General features: G+C 28.7%; 2 protein-coding genes across 7 annotated transcripts in view; one reads left to right on the top strand and one right to left on the bottom strand.

The window, feature by feature from the left end:
* Positions 1-16,529, top strand: part of LOC112594561 (transcriptional enhancer factor TEF-1) — a 77,518-nt gene extending 60,989 nt beyond the window's left edge. For 4 of the 5 annotated variants that reach the window (XM_025339395.1, XM_025339398.1, XM_025339397.1 and 1 more), the window contains 8 exons: positions 14,315-14,445; positions 14,691-14,849; positions 14,989-15,026; positions 15,096-15,282; positions 15,350-15,412; positions 15,507-15,673; positions 16,055-16,289; positions 16,384-16,529. In XM_025339395.1, coding sequence (XP_025195180.1) covers positions 14,315-14,445; positions 14,691-14,849; positions 14,989-15,026; positions 15,096-15,282; positions 15,350-15,412; positions 15,507-15,673; positions 16,055-16,289; positions 16,384-16,497 — 1,094 coding nt within the window. In that variant the 3' untranslated portion in view covers positions 16,498-16,529. The remainder of the gene's footprint in view (positions 1-14,314; positions 14,446-14,690; positions 14,850-14,988; positions 15,027-15,095; positions 15,283-15,349; positions 15,413-15,506; positions 15,674-16,054; positions 16,290-16,383) is intronic. The other variant, XM_025339399.1, reaches the window with a different exon arrangement.
* A 5,803-nt stretch (positions 16,530-22,332) lies between these two features.
* Positions 22,333-24,870, bottom strand: LOC112594647. 2 transcript variants are annotated; one of them, XM_025339552.1, is made up of 6 exons: positions 24,701-24,870; positions 24,487-24,555; positions 23,377-23,989; positions 22,856-23,303; positions 22,597-22,770; positions 22,333-22,456 (listed from the first exon to the last, which is right to left on the bottom strand). In XM_025339552.1, exons 3-6 carry the CDS (start codon positions 23,968-23,970, stop codon positions 22,440-22,442), a joined length of 1,233 nt encoding a protein of 410 aa, XP_025195337.1. In that variant the 5' UTR covers positions 23,971-23,989; positions 24,487-24,555; positions 24,701-24,870; the 3' UTR covers positions 22,333-22,439. The 2 variants fall into 2 exon arrangements, with proteins under 2 accessions (XP_025195337.1, XP_025195338.1); XM_025339553.1 differs by lacking the exon at positions 24,487-24,555.
* Between the last annotated feature and the right edge of the window lie 1,464 nt (positions 24,871-26,334).

A 26,334-nucleotide genomic window follows, 5' to 3' on the forward strand; every position in this document is an offset into this window, starting at 1 on the left:
GGGGTCGTAAATACTTTTGCGATTTAAGGCAACTATAAAAGGCGAAGTTTTTATTGTTTTCCATCCTATCCGCTGCTGTTGCTGTTGGCTGCATCACCCTCATTCTCGTCTACAACAATTCTTTACGTGACTGATATTAGACTGCAGTGTTAGTTGCGTCCGATGAGAGTGATCCACCATCATGGGGTTAAAAGTGTACATTTACCTATGGCTTTATAGTATAATATATTATCATACTGGATAAAAAATGAATTATAAAAAATTATATTAATATAAGTAATGTAATAGGTAGTGGCATAACACTATTATAGAGGGAAAGAGCAGATGTTTGTATACAAAATAAAGGGTCACGTGTACGATGGAGGGTGAATAAAAGTTTAGCTTAGATATTTATTGAAAAATGAATTGTCTCTTACAACAGCGCAAAAGGGGTGGCTATAGCATTTATAATGGTTTTATTCTTTTCCAGTGGTGGTAAAAGTATCGTAGAAAGAAATCGCTAAACATTGAATGCGTTGATAGAAATTTCGTTAAAGTAGTAAGATCTTGTAAGGTATATTAAATGTATACATATAAGTATATAATGGTTAATTATATAAAAAAAATTGCAATGCATTAAAATTCCACACATGTAGACATTAAAAAGATCGTTATTTGTTTTTATTCAATGACTCTACCTATAACGATTTATAATTGATACATTATGCGCCTTTTTTGTATATTTATTGCAGTATTCTGAATTTAAAATTAGATCAGGTTATTTATAGATGTGTTATAGTTAAGTAAAAACTCATTAAATGCAATAGATATTTTATATATATATATACTAAAACGTGCATAAATTGTGTTATTTATATTTAAAAAAATTATTTTCGTTAATTAAAACTGCCAAAAAAACTTTTCAAACACAATTATAAAAAATTTAAATCTGAGTAGTTGGACGTAAATTCGTGCACACTGATATATTTAATACACATTATTTTTATATTTAAGACTTTATATATTATATTATTATATGGGTATTTATGTAGATAATTCTCAAAACCGGTCACGCGTGTGATTCATCTCCTCCTCATAAAAACCAGCAAACACTGTCAGTGAAAGCTAAAAACCACTGTAAAATGCGTTTTGTAAAAAAAAAAAAAAAAATTGAACAATTTGATAGCAACACGACGGTTTATCATGTAATAAACACGTATTGCTATAAATTTAATTTTATGATATTATGCCGGCGGCAGTATGAGGTTTCGCTGCTAGAATATAATATAATATAATATATATTTAAAGGTCGAACCCGGTTTTCAGTGCAGCGCGTTTAAGTAGTGATGGGTGGGAGCAGTATATAGTTTTCATCATCCCCAGTACTGCAATAGAGTGGGAGGGTTCCGATTTGTGTGGGCAAATGACCGTAAGAGCGGTGGTGGGGTAGTTTGGATACGGGTCAAAGGGGGTTGTTTTGCGGCAGTCAGCGTGGTGACGAACGGATGAGGTGGTATACTCGTTTCAGCTCCGGAGCTGGGGGTGGTAGTAGTGGCTATGGAGGTTCCACAATAGGGAGTTGTGAAAGGGTGACGAGAGGATAGTAGACGGAACTATATATATACGCAAACTTGCGAACGAGTGTGTGTAGAGAAAGAGAAAAGGGTATATGGTAGAGAGTAGGGGTAGTGAGGCAGGGAGACGGCGGACAAACTATTCCAAGAATGTGCAATTAGTGTATATACACACTCGTCGGGGGTGCTGCTATAATTCACCCTTGACTCTAGCGGCGCGCGCTGTGCTGCTTGTAGAGTGTAATAAGGGAGGAAAGAAAGACATAAGAGGCCATCTCGGTTGAGACCACCTCACCCTTTTCACCTCCACTCCGCCACCGTGCCATTAACACGTAATCTTCCTCCGCCTCTTTTTCCGGCTACCTATATATACATGACGTGCCAAGAGAACACAGCCAGCGCAGTTCCAGCGATTTTCTGCTCTCTTTACCGCCGCCACACCCATGCTGCATCCTTAACCCTAAGCACTATATATCGCCTTCAACCGCCACCGTTCCAGTCTCTTCTTTCTCATCCTCTTGACCTTTTATGTGTGCCTCCAAATAAAAGCCTATAAAATCTATCGACTTTATGTGTGTATGTGTACGTGTATATGTGTGACCTGATTGGCGATTACTGCTATTGCTCTTCTTCTTCACCGCTACCCATATATGTTTATCCGTTATGTGTGAGTAGTTTTCACTATCGATTAAGTCAAACGGCGTAGTGATCACTCGATCTGCAAGGTTCACTTGTACATTTTTTTCTAAAAGAATTCTTGGTCGTCGCCATTGTCGACTATTACGTCCAGTGTACCTATCCTTTATTATTTCTGCACTTTAAAAAAATTCATTTCTACTCGAGACTCCACTTGAACCTTCAATATATACGTGTTTATACCACTGAGAATTACAGTTTTTCCGTACCGGTAAATATTATCGAATTTTATCTTACATGTTTAAAGTGATGAAGAAAACAGATACAGTAAACACGTCAGCTATTCGTTTTCAATCGAACTTGTATATGTACGTCGCAAACAATTTTGTCATTCTAACTTGGTGGTGGAGGTGTAGGTTGCGTGACGAAATTAACACAAATTATATTCAACACAAATGTCTCTGGGTGCCCGTTTCTAATTTATGACGTTCTCACTCACAATCTTGTTACTACAACAATAATGCGTTATTGCATATTATATCTCCATTCTCCAACGATTCAAAACTTAGTAATACGAATGGAGGAATATATTATTATATAAATATACTATAATATAAGTACGAGTAATTAATATGCCTTCATTAAAGTTTTCGGGCGAATTTATTATATAATTTTTAGAATTATTATAAACCAGTACATTAATTTTTAATGTTTTAATGGTCACGTTGTTCTTCGTAGATAATAAAAGATTATGAATTTCTTTCGTTGATAATGTCAAAAACATCGCGGGTAGTTGCAGTACAACCTATATAGATAAATGATCGGGGCTGAATAAATGCGCGTTGAATGCGGTTAAACTGTTGTGTTATTTATTAGTAAACATTAATCATTGTTAAAACGTTTTCGTATTTATGGTTAGTGATTAATAACAATATGTTTATTCATTATATTATTCCGTACGATTTTATGTATCTTAATTGTATTAATAAACTAATAAATGTGCGTCGTCGTGTTACTTTTGTTTTATAAAGACAATCAATTATTTTGTATAATTAAATTGTCCTGCTGAGTCAATTTCAAAAAATAACCAAAACTATTTTTTAAATTATATTTCAAAATGTAATTTGACAATTGACCCTTTTTAATCGCACTGTTATATATAAATATATAATTTTTAATTGATCGTGTGGTGGGGTAATAAAAATATAACATATTAATATGATATACGTCCGACAAATCCTCATCGTCTGCAGTGCACTTTGCTTGCCGAATTTTAAATTATTTAAACTTTTTCTGTTATTAACAAACCTGCAGCAATATCACACATATGCCTACAAAAAATAATATAAACACAAAATATAAAACTTGAGCTAAAAAAATACAAATAATTTTATTTTCTTTCAATGGATTAATAATTGTGACGCATTTGTTACGAGAACATTTTTCTTTTTATAAAATATTTTACCTTGTATCTGTCTCTACCTTCTGTTGATCAAAATATCTACCGATTTAGTTGAACAAACGTAGTTTCTTATGTACCACATTGTATATATTAAATAAGATCTCCGTGTAGCCCTTTTGGCCTCTCGTTTTTCATTTTAAGTTTTTTTTTTCATATTCTACAAATATTTCGCAATATGAACGCTCCGAATGTATTTATATTTTAATTTTATATATTATTATATGATGCCATTACTTTAATAAACAATATTTCGGCGTTTCCAATATATAAACTGTGCTGTGTACAACTCGAATGTAAACAAAAATAACAACCCCCAGCAGTGAAGATTTACGTAGATTACACCCTTCGGCGATTACATTGCTGTTCTGACATCACCGCCGTTATTCGTATTTTCCGGCGTGTAAACACGGTACACGAGTTTTTAATTTATTGAAACGATTTTAATGAAGTGTCTTTCAAATTTTATTTTTTTCTCATTTCTTTTATTCAGTTCAAGTGCGTTTCGAAAACTTTTGATGTTATAAGTACTCTCAGGGAAAATAAAAAAACTTAAACTTTCATTCCATACGTACTGTATACTATACATAAAGCACATAAAAAAAGAATATTGGTTAAATTATCATATTATTTTATCATATAATCACGGTTACGTGACTAATCGACTCAATATACTAATCATTATTATCGGCTCTGGAATTAATATTAATAACAATAGTAGTAGGTATAGAATTTTTGTTAACCCTAAAAGACATACGGGTACACTAAATACACATTTTAAAGTATGTAGGTATAAACTGTCGTTTATCCGGCGGTTGTTATAATGAATGTATTCGTTTCGTTGTTTGAAATCCTTTAATTAAAAATGCGAATAAAAGTCGACGTTTCAAATAGTTACATAGATTTCGTCCCAACCCCGTCTCCTAAGTAAATATATCTTTCCCTCGCCTAGTCTTTTTGTGTGTATATATTATATTATATTATATTATATTATATTATATTATATTATATTATATTATGCACAGTGAGTGCGTGTACGATTGGCCTTTGAAGTATATTAAACAATTTTAGCTGAATTATAAAAACTAAAAATAATATTGAAAAGTCTAAAGACGATGATCATAATCCATAAAAGTAGTATCTATGATGTAAAAGTTTATGAATTTCATTTAATATTATCATTGAGTTTGTACTAACTATATATATAGAGTATATAAGTACATAATATGGTTAATATAATATAAAAAAAAAAGCAAAGCTAGACAAAATTAATCATGAAGTTTTACTAATTTCACTAACTAATTACATCATTTTAATCCTTTACTGTTGATATATTCTATCAATATTTAATTACTGATAAATATCAATTTTTAATCATAAATGTCATCATCATAAATCATTATAAACTTAAATCGCTGTTAATCGTAGTTTTATTTTATTTTATATTCAATTTTGGCGCCATAACCTGCAGAAATCATTTGAATCCTAGAAATCGATAATCGTTTCAATGTCTCCAATATTTCTTTTAGATTAGGCTTTAAGATATTATCACAGTTTTCTGTACTTAGATGTTTTTTTTTTTTTCAAAACAAAACGACACGTAAATTAGCTGGCTAAACTTTTAAGACAATAAGACTTTCTATACCGACAATATTACATCGTGTAATCTTTCGGCTACGCATAATATGCATAGGAAATGGTTTTCGACCGCAGTCGTTGTCGTTGAGACGAGAAGACGACTTCTACAATAAAACGTGATGATTGGGTTCGGTCATCATCGGCTCGTCGTCGCCGTCAAAACGAACCGGCGGAGAGCAATAGAAACGACGGACGACCGCTTTAAATACACACAGAGACATTTATATATTTATATATATACTTATGGAAGTAACGATGTAGCGATGTACGCACATACGCTCAGTTTTTACATAATAATAGACTTGGCGTTATGTACAACATATATACGTCATAGAAGTATATACTATACTTCGTTTGTTGTTATTTTATACATTTTGGTGCAGTGCGGTGGTGGATATGGGTACGGGTGCGAGATGAAGCGTTAAAAAAGGGACCAGGTGCGGCTCAGCTAGTCGCAGTCCGTCGAAGGGGGAAAATATTATCGTTACTATTGTCGTGTGTGTACTGTGTAGTAGTAACAACACGTGTGTATTATATCGGCTGAAGTGACGGGGGAGAGCCTGCAGTGTTCTGTACATTATATTATATAGGTATCTATCTACCTCTATTAGGTTTATGCACAAAGCGAGTGTAGTGAAAACGAGCGCTCGCGCGCGCGCGCAGAGAACGTTCACCTCGTCCGAACGACGATTATTATTATTATATACGACTAAGACTACTACTATTACTATTACTACTACTACTACTACTACTACTACCACTACTACTACTACTACTATTACTACTACTATTACTACTACTACTTACTACTACTACCATACGGTGATGCTGTTGATGACGACGATGACGATCGTGTACCACGCGGCCATTCGAATGCTGAGCGCTCTCCTCGCATAGAATATAAACGCACTCGCTCACGACTGGGTTTTTTTTTTTTATCTAAACTGCCGTCGACGACGTTACACAATAATGCATTGCACATAGGTATATACGTACACAATACATCGTATGCGAGTGGGTACCTACACGGCACATCAACTTTTCTATATTATGATATTATGTAGAATATGGCGACCGTGACTGCGCGGTATAATATATTATAATAATATAATGTATGTACCTATGTATGTGCATCCGGATAAAATACGCGTAGATGACGTTTGTTTTGCGTGTGTCCCACGCACACGCGCGAGATTATAAGATTATGTATGTATTATATAGGTATATTATTAACACTTTCGATGGCACGAAACGTTTTGTCGTTCAATGGTACTGAAATAACAACGTATAGTCGCTTAAGCGCTTCCAAGCGTTAACAGTATTATAATATCGCGTATAGTAGGTACATACGTAAAGGTACTAACTGCGAGTGAACGAATTTTTGACCTAATTCGTAATTTTTTTCTTTTTTTATATATATACATAGGTATCCCTCCTCGTGCACGCATTATATTATTCTCTCAGTGTGCATTTCTTTCGTCCATATAAACCGACTGTCTTTATAGTAAGCGAACGTTCCTGCATCGAGCACAATCGTTGATTGACCACGGTGTCTTGCGTGTTGCACCCGTTCACATACATCATGTATACGCAATACGCGGTTTTGATTTTTTTTTTTTTTTTTTCATAACCCAGAGACTGATATTTGATATTTAATTGAAACCTTGCTCAGTAATTAATGAAAACTAAACCTCTTCGTTTGTTCGACAGTAATTACTAATTAGGTTATAACCACGTTGTCGCCATATGCGTGTGAGCGTGTAATTTTTATTAGCGCACGAATAAAGATGACACGTGGTTGATCTTAAAGGTCCTTATATAGATGATCTTCACCATGTTCATCTCCTGTTAGACTATGTTCTTTCGACACACTTATTGTTGTTTAGGACACTCCAACTTCACATTTTCGTGTTTGATTTATTGTCATCACTCGTACTATCTACGTATATGCATTATATAAGTGATTTGAAAAAAAGTATCGAAACACGTCAATGTTCATGTAATTCTAAATGCGAGATACAAAAAATTTTTTATTCCTGTATTAATTTATTCAACTTAGTGCAGTTACTAGCTATAGTAATATATATTTACTTAAAATAGTATGAAATTTTCAGACCGTGTTTCAGACATTCCGCCAATTAGTTAAAAATAACTAATAGCTAATTCAAAAATGTATTCGAGTAAACTATTCATTTATTTAAAAAAAAAAAGTATCTTCATTTGTATCTACTATATTTACGCTATAAAAAAAATAAAATATGTCAAAAGATACGACTAATGGATGACAAAAGATACAAGGTATAATTACCTAACATATACTATTCCATTTCTAAACTGTATGTATCGTATAAATAATATTTACTTGTTATCATTTATTTTCATTCAAATGCTGTGTAATATTTATATGTAGGCTCCTACCTAATTGTTTGTTGTTTCAATTCTCGTCCGAATCCAAACCTCGTTTTGACGTCCTGTGATAGATTTAATTCTCGAGAGTTTATAATTTGTATATAATATATAATTATGTATATGCGTCTTGAAAGTTGTCCGTTGTGTATGATTTATTAAAAAATGTTGAACGTTTTAAACCCCATAAACACGTTATTATACAGATGAAATTATATTATTTATTATTATACCTAGTTATTAGTCGTGCATCGTTTAGGTCGCCTTTCCGCTAGAGTAGATTTTAGAGTTGCCATTAAAATAAAACCGTATATAAACAAATAAATCATAAAATATTCACGATGTTTGCAAGCGAGAGACTCAAAGAAGGACAAGACATAAATTTTTTCTCGGCATTGATAAACAAACAAGTATAATATGTTCATGTGTGCGAGCTGCTGCCTGCAACCCTTATATTATATATACGCATGCTACTACTGCAGCTCTCCTATTTTCGCTCCCACCTACCACCTAGTCGCCAAATCTATCACATAAATTATTGCGGACCATTTCAGTCGATGTATATAATGTATCTCTGACTTTATATAATGTAATATGTGTAGAAGGCTATCAATAATGCATACCTTCTATATATATAAATACCATGTATAGGTCGGCTGCTGCGGCTAAATAATAGTTTCTTTTCGGACATGTATTTTATTTATTTTTCTACGGCCTTATTTGTGCATGTGTGTGTAAGATTTTTTTTTATCACAATATTGTTTTTGCTTTACCTTACCAAAGCGGTGAAATGTGCTGATATATTGTATATAAACCGCGTGTAAAAGAGTTTCTGCGGTGGAAATTTTCCGCGAAATATTATTATTTTTAACCCTCTTTTCGGGATTCTACGACGTTCGTTGTAATACGGTTTTGTGGCGTTTTTCTCTGTAATAAAAAAAAGTACCTTTGACTGTTGTAGTTTTTGTTTATTTTACTTATTTAGTTTTCTGCACGTAACATGCACGCATACCATGTATAAAATATAAACTGAGTCTATTTCAGATTAAAATTAGGTACGTACAGTGACAACCATACTTTTTTATTGCCTATATATATAGTTTTCTATTTGCCGTGAGTGAAGAACGTCTCAATAGTATGTTTAATATAATATATTATTATATATAATTAATTTTGTAATTTGTGTGTTATCATTGTATAAATGTGTGCATATTAAGTATATAGGATTACATTGCAAACATATGTCACGCATTGATCCGAAACCTGTTGCGAAACCTCGATAATTCTGACTGAATTCGTCGACGATAGGTAAGATTCGAGTCCGAAAAAATGTTCAAAACGTCGTCAGTAATCAGAAAATTTTACGATATCTTTTACCTTCTATTTTGACTATATTGTATCAAATAAAGTTAATTTCGAATAAAATTTGTTCCCTGTAGCCTTTTCAAATTAAATGCCCAGAGGTTATCAATTCACGTCAAAAATATGACTATTGGATTTCTTTGAGAAATCTTATAGTATACAACTGACTTTATAATAGTATAGCACTACACTATTATCGTTAACTTGCATTACAAGATACAGATATCAACTAGTATAATAATGATACCGATTGCTTTATCAATATCTTACAATTCCCAATTTGAAACTCTTAAATATTAATGCATTTTTAAATTTTGATAACATTTTTCATAATTTTATTATACCTATTGTCCGTGTAAATTGAATTAGCGTTTTTTTTTATTTATTAATACCTTAGCAAAATAAACAAAGAATTAAAAAACAATATTTTAGATAGATAAACTTTCCAAAACGTTAAAACGAAAAATGAATATACATTTAAAGCATATTCATATTTTATATTTATAAAAATAAATAAATATTTACATTTTTAAACATTTTCTATAATCATAACAGCTTATAAAAAAGGAATAAAATGTATAAGTATAAAAAACTACAAAAGATTTAAAACAATTTAATTTCTTAGTTTTTTTTTTTTTTTTTTATATATATATATTTTATCATTATTCTATATCGGGTGATAAGTGTTCAGAATTGTTTTGTTATTCGCTAACCAAAAAATGTAAATTCATTTTTATGGTATTATTTAATTAATTTTACTATACTTGAGTCGGATTCTTAACTACGTCGTCTATAATTCCATGATCCTTTTATTATAATTTTTTCATGGACCGCTGTAATCATGGTATCAATTCACTAACTATGATTTCCCGGAAATTTTCCAGAATCGGACAAATTTAAACATTTGAACTTCGTACGATTTACGACATAATTGTAAACTCTCTCGGCTTTTTAGTCAATAAAACCATATACGGTGAATTAGTTGAATATTCTTGTCTATTTGATATATTATGAATTATTATGATAATGTATTAGTTAACATGGAACAAGGTAATGATTAGTAACTTTTAAGAGACCTTTGTGATGTATTGCATTGTTAATAAGATAACTAACTGAGGTCTAGGCGAATATAATTGAATAATAATTATTAGCTTTAGTACTAGTCACCATGCCATAATTCATCTATTTTTCTAATATGTCCTATATGTCTGTCCTATACCATTCCTTTACTATCTATTAAGGTTAGATTAGGATGTCGTTTGGTTCCAATTTAAATATTATTTTCTAGTCTGATTTAGAGACAAATAACGAAAGGTAATGTACTAATGTGCATGTTACCAACGTGAAATTACCTTCCTTTTGGTAGTGGCCTAATATTTTGTGCATTCCGCGGTATAACATTATTGATTCTTATTTCTCGGTATGAATTAAGCGAGCTATTAAATATTCGTTTACATGTATTGTTCTTTTTCACACGCTACATGATTGCTACCTTGCAGACTTGACGCATTAGCAAAAAAAAAATGCGATTAAAAACTACATAAGTGACGATCGAATGTACCTATATTATTATGGTTTTTTGGATAATCGCCTTAAAGGGATTCGATTGTCAATAATTAGTTTAATTTATTATTTTCTTAACGATCGTTTTCCACCAGAAAACGATTTCGGTCATTCAACACTCGTATAATTTTTCGATATAGACGTGCAAACACGAAAATTCAATAAAAGTTTAATCAAATATTTATGATAATGATAATTATTATAATATTATTATTGCATTATTGCTAGAAAAACGAGACACGTGTATGTGATTTGTAAACGTTATTCAGTCTATTTACACGGTATAGAGGTCAAACGCATGTAATATTGTTAGGCATTACTCACGCATAATATACAATTATAATATTATTATTATTATTATTATTATTATTATTGTTACACGTACGCGATACATCAATATAATACACTGTGGTGATTTAATAATAATAATAACATATTAAATAACAACGAAATTGTCATTCGAATACCGTTAACGGCAATTGTCAATATATAGACACAGTGCTCTGCTACCACCTACCCCCGAAATTCTCAGTCGAGCACCTGCTCGATTAGCGCTATTAAAATGTGGGTAATTAATCGTCGCTGTTCGTAATTTATATTATCATGAACAATTGCGTTCCTGTCGCTAAAACGTTAATGTTCGAAATTTCAAATATCATTTTGGAGTAACACAGCCGATTTCGACGATGTTAGTTCCCTGATAATGTATACCTGTGTATCTAATCCACGACGTTTGTTTTCGTCGGTCTTTAAAAATAAAAATATATATTCCTGTATATAAAAAAAAAAAAAATTAATGAGAAATATTGGCACATCTTAGTGCAGAAAAATATAAGTATAGAACTTTCATTTAAAGATAGACGTTATTGTTATATAAATTAATAATTATATATAATTTTTGGCAGTTACATTTTCTAATAACACTATATTATAATTATACCGTATATGACAATATTTTAAAAATGAAGGTACCTAGAAAATGTTCTGTACTCGAGGAGAATATTTCAAAATTACGATAGTATAATAACACAACAATACCATATATTGCCGTCTGACTGTGTATTAGGTTTGTTTATGAACAATAAAATTACCGTAAGTTATTGCAACAAATCGCTTTGTGCCAGTACAACTTAATCAGCACGTTTTTTTACTTTTATTTTAAAACTGATATCATTTCAAAATGCACTGTCTGGAAAACAATTATACTACATGGCATCAGAAAACTGAACAGAAGTTTTTTCGATATTTTTTCTGCAATGAGAACATATAATTTTATCAATTACGTAAAGTTGACATTATATAATATATATATATATATATATATATATATATGTAATATGAATAATCTTACTAAAATCATCCAACAATACATGTATGGAGTCATTGGTAAGTTTTATAAAGTTTCAAGTTCCAATGGAATTTAAGTCATTAGTTATGAATTTAACTTTGAATATTACAAATGTTTATATTAAATGTTCAAAAAGTCCGGTTCTAAAAATCCCCAAAATGTGCCAAACAATGTTGAACAATTTAATGAGCACATAATAAAATACGTTGTATGATTTTTTTGTAAGATTTTGCTATTTATTAGTTATTAAAAATCACACATGTTATGCAAACTTTACGTATTTACCTAATTTTAGATATTTTAATGTATAGTAAAACTATAAAAATTCAATTTGATTGTATATTGAACCATTCACAACACCTATGCAATTTACTATTTACTATTTACTTTTTAGTAATATAATTAAATCTCGTTCTAGTTATTTCTTTGGGATATGATGGCTGAGTTTAACATACCATTCAATAGAGATATATTATGTAGAGATACATAAAGTATATACGTATAATAATCGTATTTACTATAATTTCGATACTTTCCCTTTACTCGAAGTAAATAAAATAACGTATTGAACATCCGATACGTATATATTGTGGGTATCAGGTAATAATAATAAAAACGTGTGATGTGCACTGCCGGAGTGGTAGGTATATACTATAGTTACAATTCTATAGGTAGGTGTCAAGATAATAAATATTGTATAGGTATTACAATGTCGGAGGATTATAAAAGTCGGAAACCGAGAATGAGATCTGCAACAAAAAAAATGTATCCATAAGTGAAAAAAAAATATTAACACAACAATATTATTGTTATAACCTTATAATACCTTTAACTGAAATGGTGATTCGCCCTTACTCAATACAAACATACCTAGTCTGTTCCAGAGGATACTCCATTTATGGCCGCGTACCCTTATTTTCTATTTCCTGTGTGTTGTAAGTACGTCAAAACTATGGTTTTTTTTTTCTTGTTGCTCAGACAATTGCAAACCCATTATCAATGTCGCTATATTACCTACCTACTCCACGTCCACCCCTATATACTTATAATATTGAATGGATATATTTGTTAAAAAGGACACAAGTCACGTATTTAAACAAAATAATTTCACGTGAAATTATTTCTTGGGTTAAGTAACTCAATTATAATATGATTACCTCGTCTTTGTATGTTGTTTGTTTTTTTATTAAAAAAAGCCATATTCATTGTATCATTTTCGTTTATGTACAATTATTTTGAAATATTCATGACATGACGTATCATGTAAATGTGTAAAAAGGTAAAATACCCATTTGTCATGTCTACATATATTTATAGTTTTACCCGAGTAATAAATAAATAATTGTTAAATTGAAACTATATAGATTTTTAAATTTGTATTATATTTAGGTCCTATTTATTTGATTGTAAATAATATTTCTAATGTATTCGAATTTGTAGCCATCTATATAACATAGCATTGATGGTTTTCAACGATTTTATCGAAATCATAACGACAAGTCTTTAAAAACAAATTAATAAAAACACTGTTTTGTTTCTTGTGAAAAGTAATTACTCCTTCATAGTTTGATCCCTTTTTAAATACCTTTTTTTTTTATATATAATATATACTATATATTATATAGTCATCGAGAAAACCATGTATAAGTAACTTAAATTGCACCGTCAGTGGTTAGGTAGCACTAGTAGAACAATTATTGATCAATACCATTGATTAAAAAATACTGGTAAACTCTACTAAATAATGTTATAATACTAATAGTTGATTATTGGATTTATCATAATTTATTATAAAATATTTTATTCAATTTAATTTTCTTAAAAAATTAAACATCATATATCTAATATAAATTACCTAGGTATTCTAATTAATATTTGAAAATGGTAATATAAGAAGATAAAAATAAACTAAATTCTGTTCCACATTTATTTTAAACGTTAAAAATAGCTCGATTTTTAATAATATTTAAATATGATATATTCATTAAATCTTAAATAAAAATGTTTTAAAGATACTTAATCACTTTTGTGTGAAAAAATATGTATAACTAATATTATTTTATTCTGCAATTCATATTAATGTCTTAACGATTTAATTAAGTAGGAAAGAACTCTAGGTATAAATCTAGCGATTGAACTTTAAATGTCGGGCACATAGTAATAATATTTAACTGAGAAAACGCAGGATATTGGATGACTGGCAGTAGTCTCAGAATGCTTATCAGCACTAGCCACTGTTATCAGTAGAAATGAATGCAAAACCGCTGTCATCGTGTTTTTGGCGTTTCAAGCTTGTGTTCGTTATGACAATATTCGCCACCAATTAATGGCATTATTTTCATGTTACAGGACGTAACGAATTGATCGCCAGATATATAAAACTACGTACCGGTAAGACACGGACGCGGAAACAAGTCAGTTCTCACATTCAAGTGTTGGCGCGCCGCAAGCTGCGTGAAATTCAAGCCAAACTCAAAGTGGTGAGTACCAAAATCTTACCATGGTGTACGATGCACCTCTACTTCAGATTTCACATATTTCCTGTTGTCATTCACCGATAGTCGAGTAATATTTTTTCATTATTATCATCATCGCCGTCGTTGTTGATAAATTGTTATGTAGACACCCATGGTGGATTTTTTTTTTTTAATTTTTCTCATTAGTGGATTAGTCATGTAATTAAGTGTGTTAGAGGTAGAGTGTAACGTGTGTTGTGGGGCTATAGGTGGTACCCACGGAGCATGCGGCCAAGGAGAAGGCGTTACAGACTATGTCGGCAATGTCCAGTGCGCAGATTGTATCGGCATCAGCAACAGTCGCAGCTATACACTCCAAGGGATTGGCCAGCCTGGCATCTTTTCCACCTGGCGCGCCGCCCCCGCCGGTGAGTACAAAATGCTCCCAACGCACGCTACCTCTTGTATACGTTTGCTTCTCTCGTAGCTTATATTGCCATCCGTAGCTTGTTTTACTTATGATTTACCAACCGCATTAACTAACATTGATTTTGTTATTTGTTACAGTTTTGGCAACCAGGATTACAGCCAGGCACATCCCAAGAGTAAGTATACTCAATAATCTAGTTTAATTTATTGAAAAATTTAATCTAATTTTTATACAATTGTTACAGTGTTAAACCATTTGCCCAAGGATATCCAAGTGGTGGATCAACAGGCCTTAAACCACCATCTACTGCTGTATCATCTGAAATTCAACCACCCAGTGTCCCACCTTGGGATGGTAGAGCAATTGCCACCCACAAACTACGTTTAGTTGAGTTCTCCGCATTTATGGAACATCAACGAGAACCAGAAATAGTGAGTTTCTTCTATAACTAAACATAGTGTATCCATACAGTGGTTAAATTGTAATTTTTGTCAACAGTATCAAAAACATCTTTTCGTACATATTGGAGGACCAGTGAGCTATTCAGATCCTTTATTGGAAGTGAGTATGCTTGATATATTATTTACATATATAAATTATGTATTTATAAAAATATTTATAATTATATATAATTAATTAATTTTTTTCTTTTTAGTCTGTAGATGTGCGACAGATTTATGATAAGTTCCCAGAGAAAAAAGGAGGCCTTAAAGAATTATATGACAAAGGTCCCCAAAATGCATTTTTCCTTGTCAAGTTCTGGGCAGATCTCAATTCGAACATTCATGATGAAGCTGGTGCTTTCTATGGCGTCACTAGCCAGTAAGTGTCTATAACAGTAGTCGGCAATAGGCGGCCCGCGGGCCAAATCCGGCCCGTGAAGGAAAAATAATTGGACCACAAAAAAATATTTATTTTTTTAATAATGCTGGTTTTCCACACATAATATATATTTTATCTATTTTATGATGTATTTAAAGATTACGATGGTTTTTATCGTTTATTGCTATTTACAATAATAGTTGCGATAATACAACAATTATTAACTAATATCTGAGTTTTTAGTTTTTACTGGCCCTCGAAATTTTTTTTTTAATTTTCTGGACCTCCATAGAATTTAATTGCCGACCCCTGGTCTATAAAACTAAACATACTATATTTATTTGGTGTTTATTAAGTGTTTTTTTTTCTCTTTCTTTAAAGATATGAGAGTTCTGAAAACATGAGCATAACGTGTTCAACTAAAGTTTGCTCATTTGGCAAACAAGTGGTGGAGAAAGTGGAGACAGAATATGCCCGATTTGAGAATGGTCGGTTCATCTACCGCATACATAGGTCACCTATGTGTGAATACATGATCAATTTCATTCATAAGCTCAAACATTTGCCTGAGAAATACATGATGAACTCTGTACTGGAAAATTTCACTATACTACAGGTAATATTTTGTTAATATTTGGTTACAAGATGATACTTGATAACAATGTTTTGATCAATGTTTGATAATTTTATTTATTCTCTCATCTTTCTAGGTGGTTACCAATCGAGAGACCCAAGAGACTTTACTTTGTACTGCATACGTCTTCGAAGTATCTACATCAGAACATGGCGCACAACACCATATGTACAGACTGGTCAAAGACTAAGAGTATATTGTACATATTTTATAATGAATTATCAAAAAAAGTCGATTGGTGCTGTTTGGTTTCAGTCGTACCTTTATTTATTTGAGAGACCTTCCAAATGATAAACGTATCCCAATCGATAATTTTATTTTGTTTGTAACTACCCATTACCCATACCAAAATACTCTCTTTAAGAAGGTAATGTTTACCTAATCAGATAATTATTATTATTATTATTAATTATTATTATTATTGTTCTTAACGACTTGTATAACCAAGGCAGTCAGTTTATTTGACATAATTCTGAAATTATTGTGAATTTTTTATTTTTATCCCTTTGATTTTTACCAATTTTTTTCCCCACTAATTTATTATTAGAATTTATGTTTTACTATTGTAAAATGGAAACACCACATAATTTATTGATGTACAGATAATCATCTTATGGCTCGCCACCTACAACTGGTGACTTATCATTGAGTATGAAATTATGACCGAGGTTTTAAGGGTTTAAAATAAATTTAAAATTATTACGTTTTTTTGTACTTAAAAGTTAGGTCGACTGAATCCTGTTGCAATTCTTATTGGATGTTGTAAAAACAATGTAATTTTGTAGATTAATTTGTATATACATAGACATATATTATAATATATTATACTATTTTTAAAAATAAACAAAACAAACTTTACAAAAAAAAATTTTAAAAAATGAAACATTTTTAACATTTAAATACATAGGGAATAATGTGTTTTATATTATTATTATTATTTTTTGTTCCCAAGATTTATTAGTTTTTACATTGTAAAATTAAACTTAGAAATGATTTCATTTGATCTCTGGGTTTTTCCTCAAACAGTGTTTGAAAATTAAGAAACAATAATAATATATATATATAATATTACACGTTTTATTTATATTTTATTGAAATTTTATTTGGAAAAAAATGTTCAAGATATTTTTATTATTTTTATTTTATTTTATACTTTTTTTTTTCACATATATGTATATACTATTATTGTAAAACACTCTTGGACATTGTAAAGTGAATTAAACGTTTTTCATCAATATGTTTATAAAAATAAATAACAATAAATACTAATGAAATGTTACCAAAAACTAAAAACATTGAGCTGTGTTCTAAAGAAAAAGAAAACACGATTCATTAAGTCCAGCGAGTTGAAAAACCAAAATGAAATTCTACTTAAGAAAAGTGTATATGATAATATTATGTAAGATCAATGATAGATATTTGATAAATATATATATTATGTGTATTGTGTATTGTGAAATTATTGTACTGGTTAACTGTTGACAGCTATTATCAGTATTTGATGATGTATGTAAGCATATTATTTTATATTAATGTGCAATGTTATAAAAGTTAATAATTATTTTGTATATTTTATATTTTATTTATACATATTTTAACATTTAAGTTAAACTATTTTTTTTTTTTTTTTTTAATTTTAATTTCTTTTTCTTTTTGAAAAAAAAAATTTAAACACTAATAATTTTTTTTTTTTTGTGTCTATTAGTCCAAAATGTGTGCAAGTGTACAGATGCTTCCTGAAAATTGCCTTTGTACACTTTTTTTTTGAAATGAATAAAAAAAAATATTTATTTTTTTGATAAAAATTTTATTTGTTTTAATTATTAAACAATATTCATAATTATTTATCAGTGATTCTCAACTTGTGAGTTTAGATCTATGTTTGTACATAGAAAAATATCTTAAGAGCTTTAAAAAATTGTATTATTTAATTTAGGATTGACACTTTAAAAAGTTTGAGCATCACTAATTTATCATACCTATTGACTATTGTCATAATATCATCATGTACCATGGAGTGAGTGCCAAAATTTAAAGAAAATCATTTTATTAGCTGTTATTTAACACGGAAACTTTATGAAATCAAATTTAACCAAAAGAGTAAATTTTCTATTACAGTTATGAACAAAAAATTTACTAAACATAGAAGAACAAGTAACAACTTTATTAATTTGATGGTTTTTTTGTAATAAATTTTTAAGTATGAGAAAAATAGATATTGTATGAAACGTATTAATTTTGTTTTTAAATAGTCAAAAACAAATTGGAAATAAGAAATATTTTCTAATTATTATTAAACAAATTAATGATTCACTGATTATATTATATAAGTAAAGCCAGCTAATTAATTTTTTTATTAAATTTCCATTTCAAAATAATGTCAATATTTTGATCCATTAAGTAGATGTTAGTTTATTTATCTTTATCACATTTTTATTAAAAATTATAGCAAATTTCTGAAAAAATTTTATTGATGTTTAACGATGATTTATAAGCAATAAATTTTTTGCAAAACGCAAATATTATTTATAAAACTAGGACTTGTGACAGTGTACATGAAATGGTTTTATATGTAAAATTAATTAGAACATTGAAAACATGGGAGATATGAATAACAGGTGTCAACTAAGCCTTAGTGGTGGTAGACGGCAGTAAACTAGTCCATTACCAATTTTTGTAATGTACTAATGTGTAATAAGTTATAGATATATTGATACATACAGTACATGCTAATTATAATAATGTCTGTTTGATCTCATTTATTTGTATGTCGAAGGATAGAAAAAAAAATACATAATGTCTTTATAGATACATTAGTAAAATATATTCAAAAATGTAAATAATTATTTATAGCGGAAAAATTTTATTCCGGGTTTCTAGTTCTAATTTTTTTTTTTTAATAGGTTTAAGTATTTAATTTGATTTTAAAGTTTACCAAATTGATTTTTGTTATTTAAAATCAATTGTATCTCCTGATTTATGTATTTTAGTAAATTTGACAATGTTAAATGGCTGGGATATCGAACAAATATTGTACAACTTTTTTAGGATCACCTTTTTTCACCTTAAATGTTTTGCCAACTTAAAAAGCTGATTCTCTATGGTTTTCATTGGAAGCATACAAATTAAATATACTTATACATCTACTTTGCATTATGGCCTTTTGGAATTATCCTAGTTTAAAAATAAATATATTATTTCTAATTGTAATAATATACACAAAAAGTAATTTTAATATCAACCTGTAGATCGTAGAGACAGTGTATGACAATGAACAGATGCTGATCCTGCACTCTCCTAAAATAATAGGAATTAAATACCCATTTAATTGCAAAAAGTTGATCTTATAAGCCCATATCACCAGGACATTCATCAATATCAAAGTTGAAAAATCCAAAACACAAAATCTACAGGTTATTTGTTTTATTATAAATTAATAACAATATATTTTATAGGTTATTTAGTTATAATATATATATATATATATTAATTTTTGAATATTCATAAAATCATTAGGAGCATTTAATCAAAAGTTGACTGTAACTATGATTACATTTTCATCCATCAAATAATCAGGAGAATAAAAATATGATGAAGCAAATTTATAATTGAACACTACCATATATGAACACACCTCAACAGCTTTTTTTCTTCTAGTTCTTCCTATTAAGATATTAAGTAACAAGAAAATAAAATTCCATTGTTAATATTACATTATAAATTTATAACAGCGTTATTATGGTAATATTTTTCTAATTGGTACTTGAGGCATAAATATGTTTAAATAAAAACAATATTTTCTTATAGTGATTTTGTTCTTTAAAAAAGAATATTGCGTGCACATGTTTCCCAATGAAAACGCTATTAATATTCCAGACCACCCTGGATGTTTGATAGGAGGCTGTAAAATACAAAATATTAGCAGCCAAAACCAACTACCAAATTAATAATTTATTATAGTTCTATCAAACAAAATATTATTCATATGTTATTTTATTGCTTTAAATTATATTTTATAAATAATCAAAGAAAGTCTCACCTTAAATCTCGATTCTCTAACAAGTGGTTTAGCATAGGGTACACCTAGAAAACTAAGAAAAAGCTTATTTTGTGGTAAATTCTTGGTAAGGTACCTTGCTACATTATAACAGTAATTTCTTATGTTACTAGAAAAAATAATTTTTTATATCTACTAACGTTATAATTATACATTTTCTTGTAACAGTAATAACTATAAAAAGTCTATGTGTCTGCACAAGCTATCTAAATTATTATTTAAAATTTAAATAACATTTTTCAATTTCTCAAATTGCTTATATTTAATAACACAATAAATGTTTACTGTTTGAAAAAATGTTAGAGAGGTAGTAAAAGTGTTATACTTAAAGTTACTCATAAAATATTATGCATGGTACTCAAAAACCTCAAGTTTGATATGGAGAGTGTCAACAAGTTTTTGTTTAGGTAAGTTCTGCAATATACAGTGTCGTTAAAGTTTTGAGCACATTGCAATTTGCAACATTAAGAGCAGCTATCTAACCTATACTAACTTGTGTGCAAGCAAAACAAAAATTAAACTCAAAATACAAAAAATTATATTAACTTAAAAATATGTGTGTAGTATTATACATTAAAAAAATTAAGTTAAAAAAAAAAATTCAACATTTGAGAGTAGTTGCTGACTTTTAACAAGAAAAAATTTGAGCGTGACTGCTATACAATCAATATCATAGGATGGTATTAAACGTTTGACACGATTATCAATTATCTAATGATGATCTATATTAAACCGTGCCATAATCGTCAGATATCTTACAAATTATAACAGCGCTAAATAAAAATCCCTTGAGCCTGTTGAACATGACATTGACAAGGAAATTCCATTTGATAAATACCCACCACAATTTCCACATAATTGAACGAGGTTGTTAGAAATGAGTTCTCGTTTGTAGTAGAACAGTATTGGTCAAATATTTAGTATTTAGTTTAAGTAAACAGACGGATAGTTAGTTATTATTATTCACTAACTTGAATATACCTTGGGCTCAAGTCTAAATATGCTACTGATGTCTTTCGTCTTGAGAAATACAAAAATATATATGACACTATTGTACAAGTAGCTTTTTGGCACAAGGAAGGTTTGAGCACTTGTTCAAAGCTGATCACTAGCTTGGTAAATATAAAAAAATATTTTGATGGGCAACGGCCTTTAAATCGATATTTTTATCTATTATACATTCATTTTTAAACATAAAGAAAATCTGATTCATTTTTTATATGGCACTAAAAATAATTAAAAATTTAAATAACTTTTGGATTGATACTTATTGATGTTTCTTAATAATAATTGTTTTTTGTTCTTATTATTATTTATTATTGATAATGTCTTGAAGAGTATAATGAGTACCTTCAGTAACATTTACAGAATTCATTGTTTAACATTATATAATATGAAAATAAATTATCATTTAAACTACCTAAATGTTTAATATTTAGTATTTATTTTATAATATTAGAATTGTAATTATAATCCCTAAGTTATGTTGTTATCTATGCAGTAATATTTATATTTTTCTATTCATATTTTAAATTTTGAAATGAATTAAAGCAAGATACAAGTAGGTTTTTGATTAACATGTTTATGTAGAAAATAGGAATAATAATAACAATATACTCTATATTGAACTGGTAAGCTACTCGAATAAACTGATTAAGTAATATTAGTATTTACTATTTATTATTTAATTATATTCATACTTTATTAGCCATTGCTATAAATGTTATTTTGAAACAAATGACAATCTTCTTAAATGTTAATATTACAATTTAAAATCATCTAAATAATAAATATTTAATATATAAACATAATGTAGTTTACAAAAAGTATAAATAAATGGGCTGAAAGATGATTATCCTGTGATGACTACTCAAAATAGAACTGAGGAATAATAGCTAATATATTATTATTTACCATACTATAAAATATCACAGTTTAATTTTCATTTACCTATTAACAGGTTTAGATGCTATAAAAATAATACATAATTAACAAATAGTTAAAATATGCAATTAAATCATTATTTAAAATTAATAACAAATTTACGTTTAGATGTCTTCACCTTGGTTGATAGTTCAATGATCAACAACTTCTAAACAATAAAAAAATAAAAATATATCAGTGAAAATTATACTTATATGACGTATATGTTATGAGTGATAGTTGAGTTACATAATTTATACAGTATTAATGTAACAAAAAAAAAAGTTTTAAGTTGTTTGTGTCACTCACCATTAATATCTTGTCCTTCAAGAATATTCCAGATCATTTTATTATATCTGTTTCCATAATAATCATCTTCGTCACTATTCATACTGGGACAAGATGAATCTGAATCTAGGATAGTACTTAATTTCGGCAATGGTAACGAAGTATCCTGTGGTTCTTCTTTTTTTATATGATTTTCTGTATTTATAAACATGGTAGTTAATTATTAATTATGTATTTATATACCATTATTTAATAAAAAAACATTTTTAAATATTATTACTTATTTGCTTTTTGGACAGCTTTAATTTCTTTTTTGGATGACAGTTATCGACATTCTTATCAAGGACTGATGGTTCTGAAAATTCAATCATATCCTCTAAAACATCTTCATTTTTACCTGGGAACGCTCTGAAATTAGTATTTTTATAACGGGGTTTTTTCGGACAATCAATGTCATCGTTTTGTTGTTTGGCAGTAGTAACATTTTTAGCAGCATTTATTTCTACTATCACTCTGGAGAGTTCTGGCTTATAATCTGGAGTAGCATCACGACCCAAAGACATATTACTCAATTTGTTTATGTATGTTAATTCATGACGGATTTGATCCTCCATCAGTTCTAGTTTATTCAATAGATCTAAATTTTTACGCTCTTCATATTGAGTCTTAAAATAATGGTCTGCGACACGGCCCATAAATTTGCGGACCTCAGCTCTTGGATAGTTGGCCTAAAAAATAATTTAATTAAATAGATTAAGGTTTTGTCATATCAAATATAGATAAAAAATTGTCTATACTCACTTCTAAGCAAGGATTAATAGCAGTAGCTGTAATTGTTATTTTTCTTTTAATATCCAGTTGGTAAAAACAGTAGGATGGGTCTAGTAAACCTTCATTAAGATAATTATTGACCAATTCTTTTGTATTATAATAGTCTTTAGGTACCATTTTTATATTGACCAGATATTGTTTAAATGGCTGTGTCTTATAAATTGTGTACAATAAGTAAACGGCACCTATGCGTGCTTCTGTCGATTTAGATCTCAAAAATTTGCTAGCTACTGCAAGACAATCCTGTGTGGTTGTGATGTAATAATGTGGAGATACAAATGTGTGTTTCCCTTCTCTATTGGGCTTAGCATAGATTTCATGAAATTTTGAAGAACTAAAACTTTCTAAAAACGAACTGTATTTTAATGTTTTACATTTGATAAACATATCAATTAAGCTAAAAGAATCGATGAATAAATTTGAATAGTGAGTACGCAGTTCTTTTGAAACTTTGACATTGTTCAAGGCACTTTTCTTCTGTCTAGACGTAATTGGGAAAACCATCTCTTCTTCATCGCTGTTCTCTTCATTACTACTTGAACTGGAGTACTCAAATTCTGACATTTTTTTTTTTTTTAATTACCTAGAAATTAGTAAAATTAACTGTTTTTTAGTGATAATACAAGTGTTGTTTAAATTTAATTTATTTTCAACTATACAAAATTTGTATAAAGACTAATTTATGTAACACTACAGTAATACTATGGTTATCTAACAGATAACAGTGCATAATAGCAATAATTTTATTGTATTATAGTAAAAAATATTTTAAAATAATCTCACTAGGTACCTAATTATTTGTGAATTAGGAAATTCTATTATCATTATAAATCAGAGTATTTGGACAAAAGTAAATATTTAAAAGATGTTATAATTGGATGTTTTTTTTTTTTCATTTCACTAACACATAATATACCAAAATATATGTTTAAGAATTTCAATTTGGTTTTTTTTGGTGTTTAGTTTAAATATTACAATAAAATAACCCATAATCTAATTTAGAGATAAAAACATTATCTATGTTCTTTAGTTGGTTTTAAGTGAATTTTAACCATTTTTAAAAATTAATATTTTGCATACCCATATACTGACGAGAGAACACTGTTGATGATGTTTTTGCCTTTGAGTTTGACGATTGATTATTTCACCCTAATATTAAGCCAAACACACAATATTGAAACTGCTGAACATTTTTTTTTTCTTTGGTAAGACGTGTATTAGTAAAGAGACAACATATAAGTAGTTCTATAAAATAATGTTTTGTTTAGTGTCACAGAATTTTTGTCGTACTTACTCAATTGCAATAAGTGATGAACCAAGTGTGTTCGGAAATATATAAAATTTCGAATTATAACTGTTCCCGGAATAGGTAGATGAATTAATCTTAGTATAGATTTTAAATTTAAACATAGGAGCTCTAAGAGAACCGTTTAAATTTCGATTTTGAGTTTCAACTGTTTTAAGTTTTTAACTATTGTAAATTGTAATTGATAAGAATTGATAAGAAATAAGAATGTTATCAGAAGAACTCACCGGTGGGTATTGTGTTATAACATGGTTATAAGAAGCTCAAAATATTTTTTAATAGTAAATAGATTATATTTATAATATTTTTTTTTTTTTTATGTGTATGATCTTTAAATTGTATAAGTACATTAAGATTTATTGCATAGCAAAAGAAAAATTTTAAACAGGAAAATTTAAACACATAAATGGTGTCTGGATATTGGATATTTTAGGTATTTAAATTTTTGTTGACAACGTGTGAATAGTGAATAGAATATTAAATTACGTACTATGCGTCTATGCAGTATCTAGGTACCTACTATTTTATTAAAAGTTTATGAAATATTATGTAATTTAGCCAATTTAGGTATCCTGAACAGTTCTCAGTGAAACAAATAATATAAATCGTCTGCTTGACAAGAACTTAGATATTCATAGATTAATATTAATTGTGCATCTAATTTATTCGACGTGAAAACAAAATTATTATAATGTAAGTATTTATATTTCATTTATAATACGTATACATGATGATTTTTCCAAGACACCGTAGGTTATTCTAGTCAATAATGTTATTGTTATATTCAATATAAATAAATATGTTTTCGTATATTTGTAAATAGATTTGGAAATAGATACCTGTCTTAATAGATATACCATATACGTTCTACGTACCTATCGCTTATTTCGGAAATAATTGTTTAATATTCTAATTTTTTTATGGACTGCTTAATTTTTTTATTATGATTTTGATATTGTAAAGAAAATTGGAAAATGGAATGATATTGGAAAACTAACGAAGGGTCAGAAAAAAATAGTCAAAATTTAAGTGTTATAAATATGCCGATCTTTATTAAAAAAAAAAATGAAAGTACATATCTAAAAACATAATAAATAAAAACCTTTTATCGAGAATAAGTTAAAAATCATTCGAAGAATTGTTGGGTATATTTTAAGAACATTCATAACAAGAGAAAATACATGATTCTTAAAAAGTATTTAGTTTGGGGAAAAGCTTACTATTGTACTGCGGCATAGGCGTGACTAGACTTCATTTACAGAGGCAGCATATTAACTAAACGGCCCAAATTTTTTTTTTTATATTCAAATTTTCCTTAACAATCATAATAATTAAATGGTCTAGACTCTTGATCATAAAATTATTTGGGATAAGTGTTATTAATATAATAATTATAATTTATAATATAATATTATTGTACATATTTATACATATATAATAATTATTAGAAAATTATTTTATAAAACTATTTATAAAACTAAGCCATTTATTATATTATTAATATAACGCAGGAGTGCAGGACATTAAAAATTTACAAGGAATATATTTATACAATATGCATATATACATATAACATATATATTATTATTAAAGAGCAAGTCTTCTTTTTTGTGAAAAAGTTT

This window comes from Melanaphis sacchari, unplaced genomic scaffold, assembly GCF_002803265.2.
Source record: "Melanaphis sacchari strain LSU unplaced genomic scaffold, SCAv2.0 Contig23_pilon_pilon, whole genome shotgun sequence".
Classification (NCBI taxonomy): Eukaryota; Metazoa; Arthropoda; class Insecta; order Hemiptera; family Aphididae; genus Melanaphis; species Melanaphis sacchari.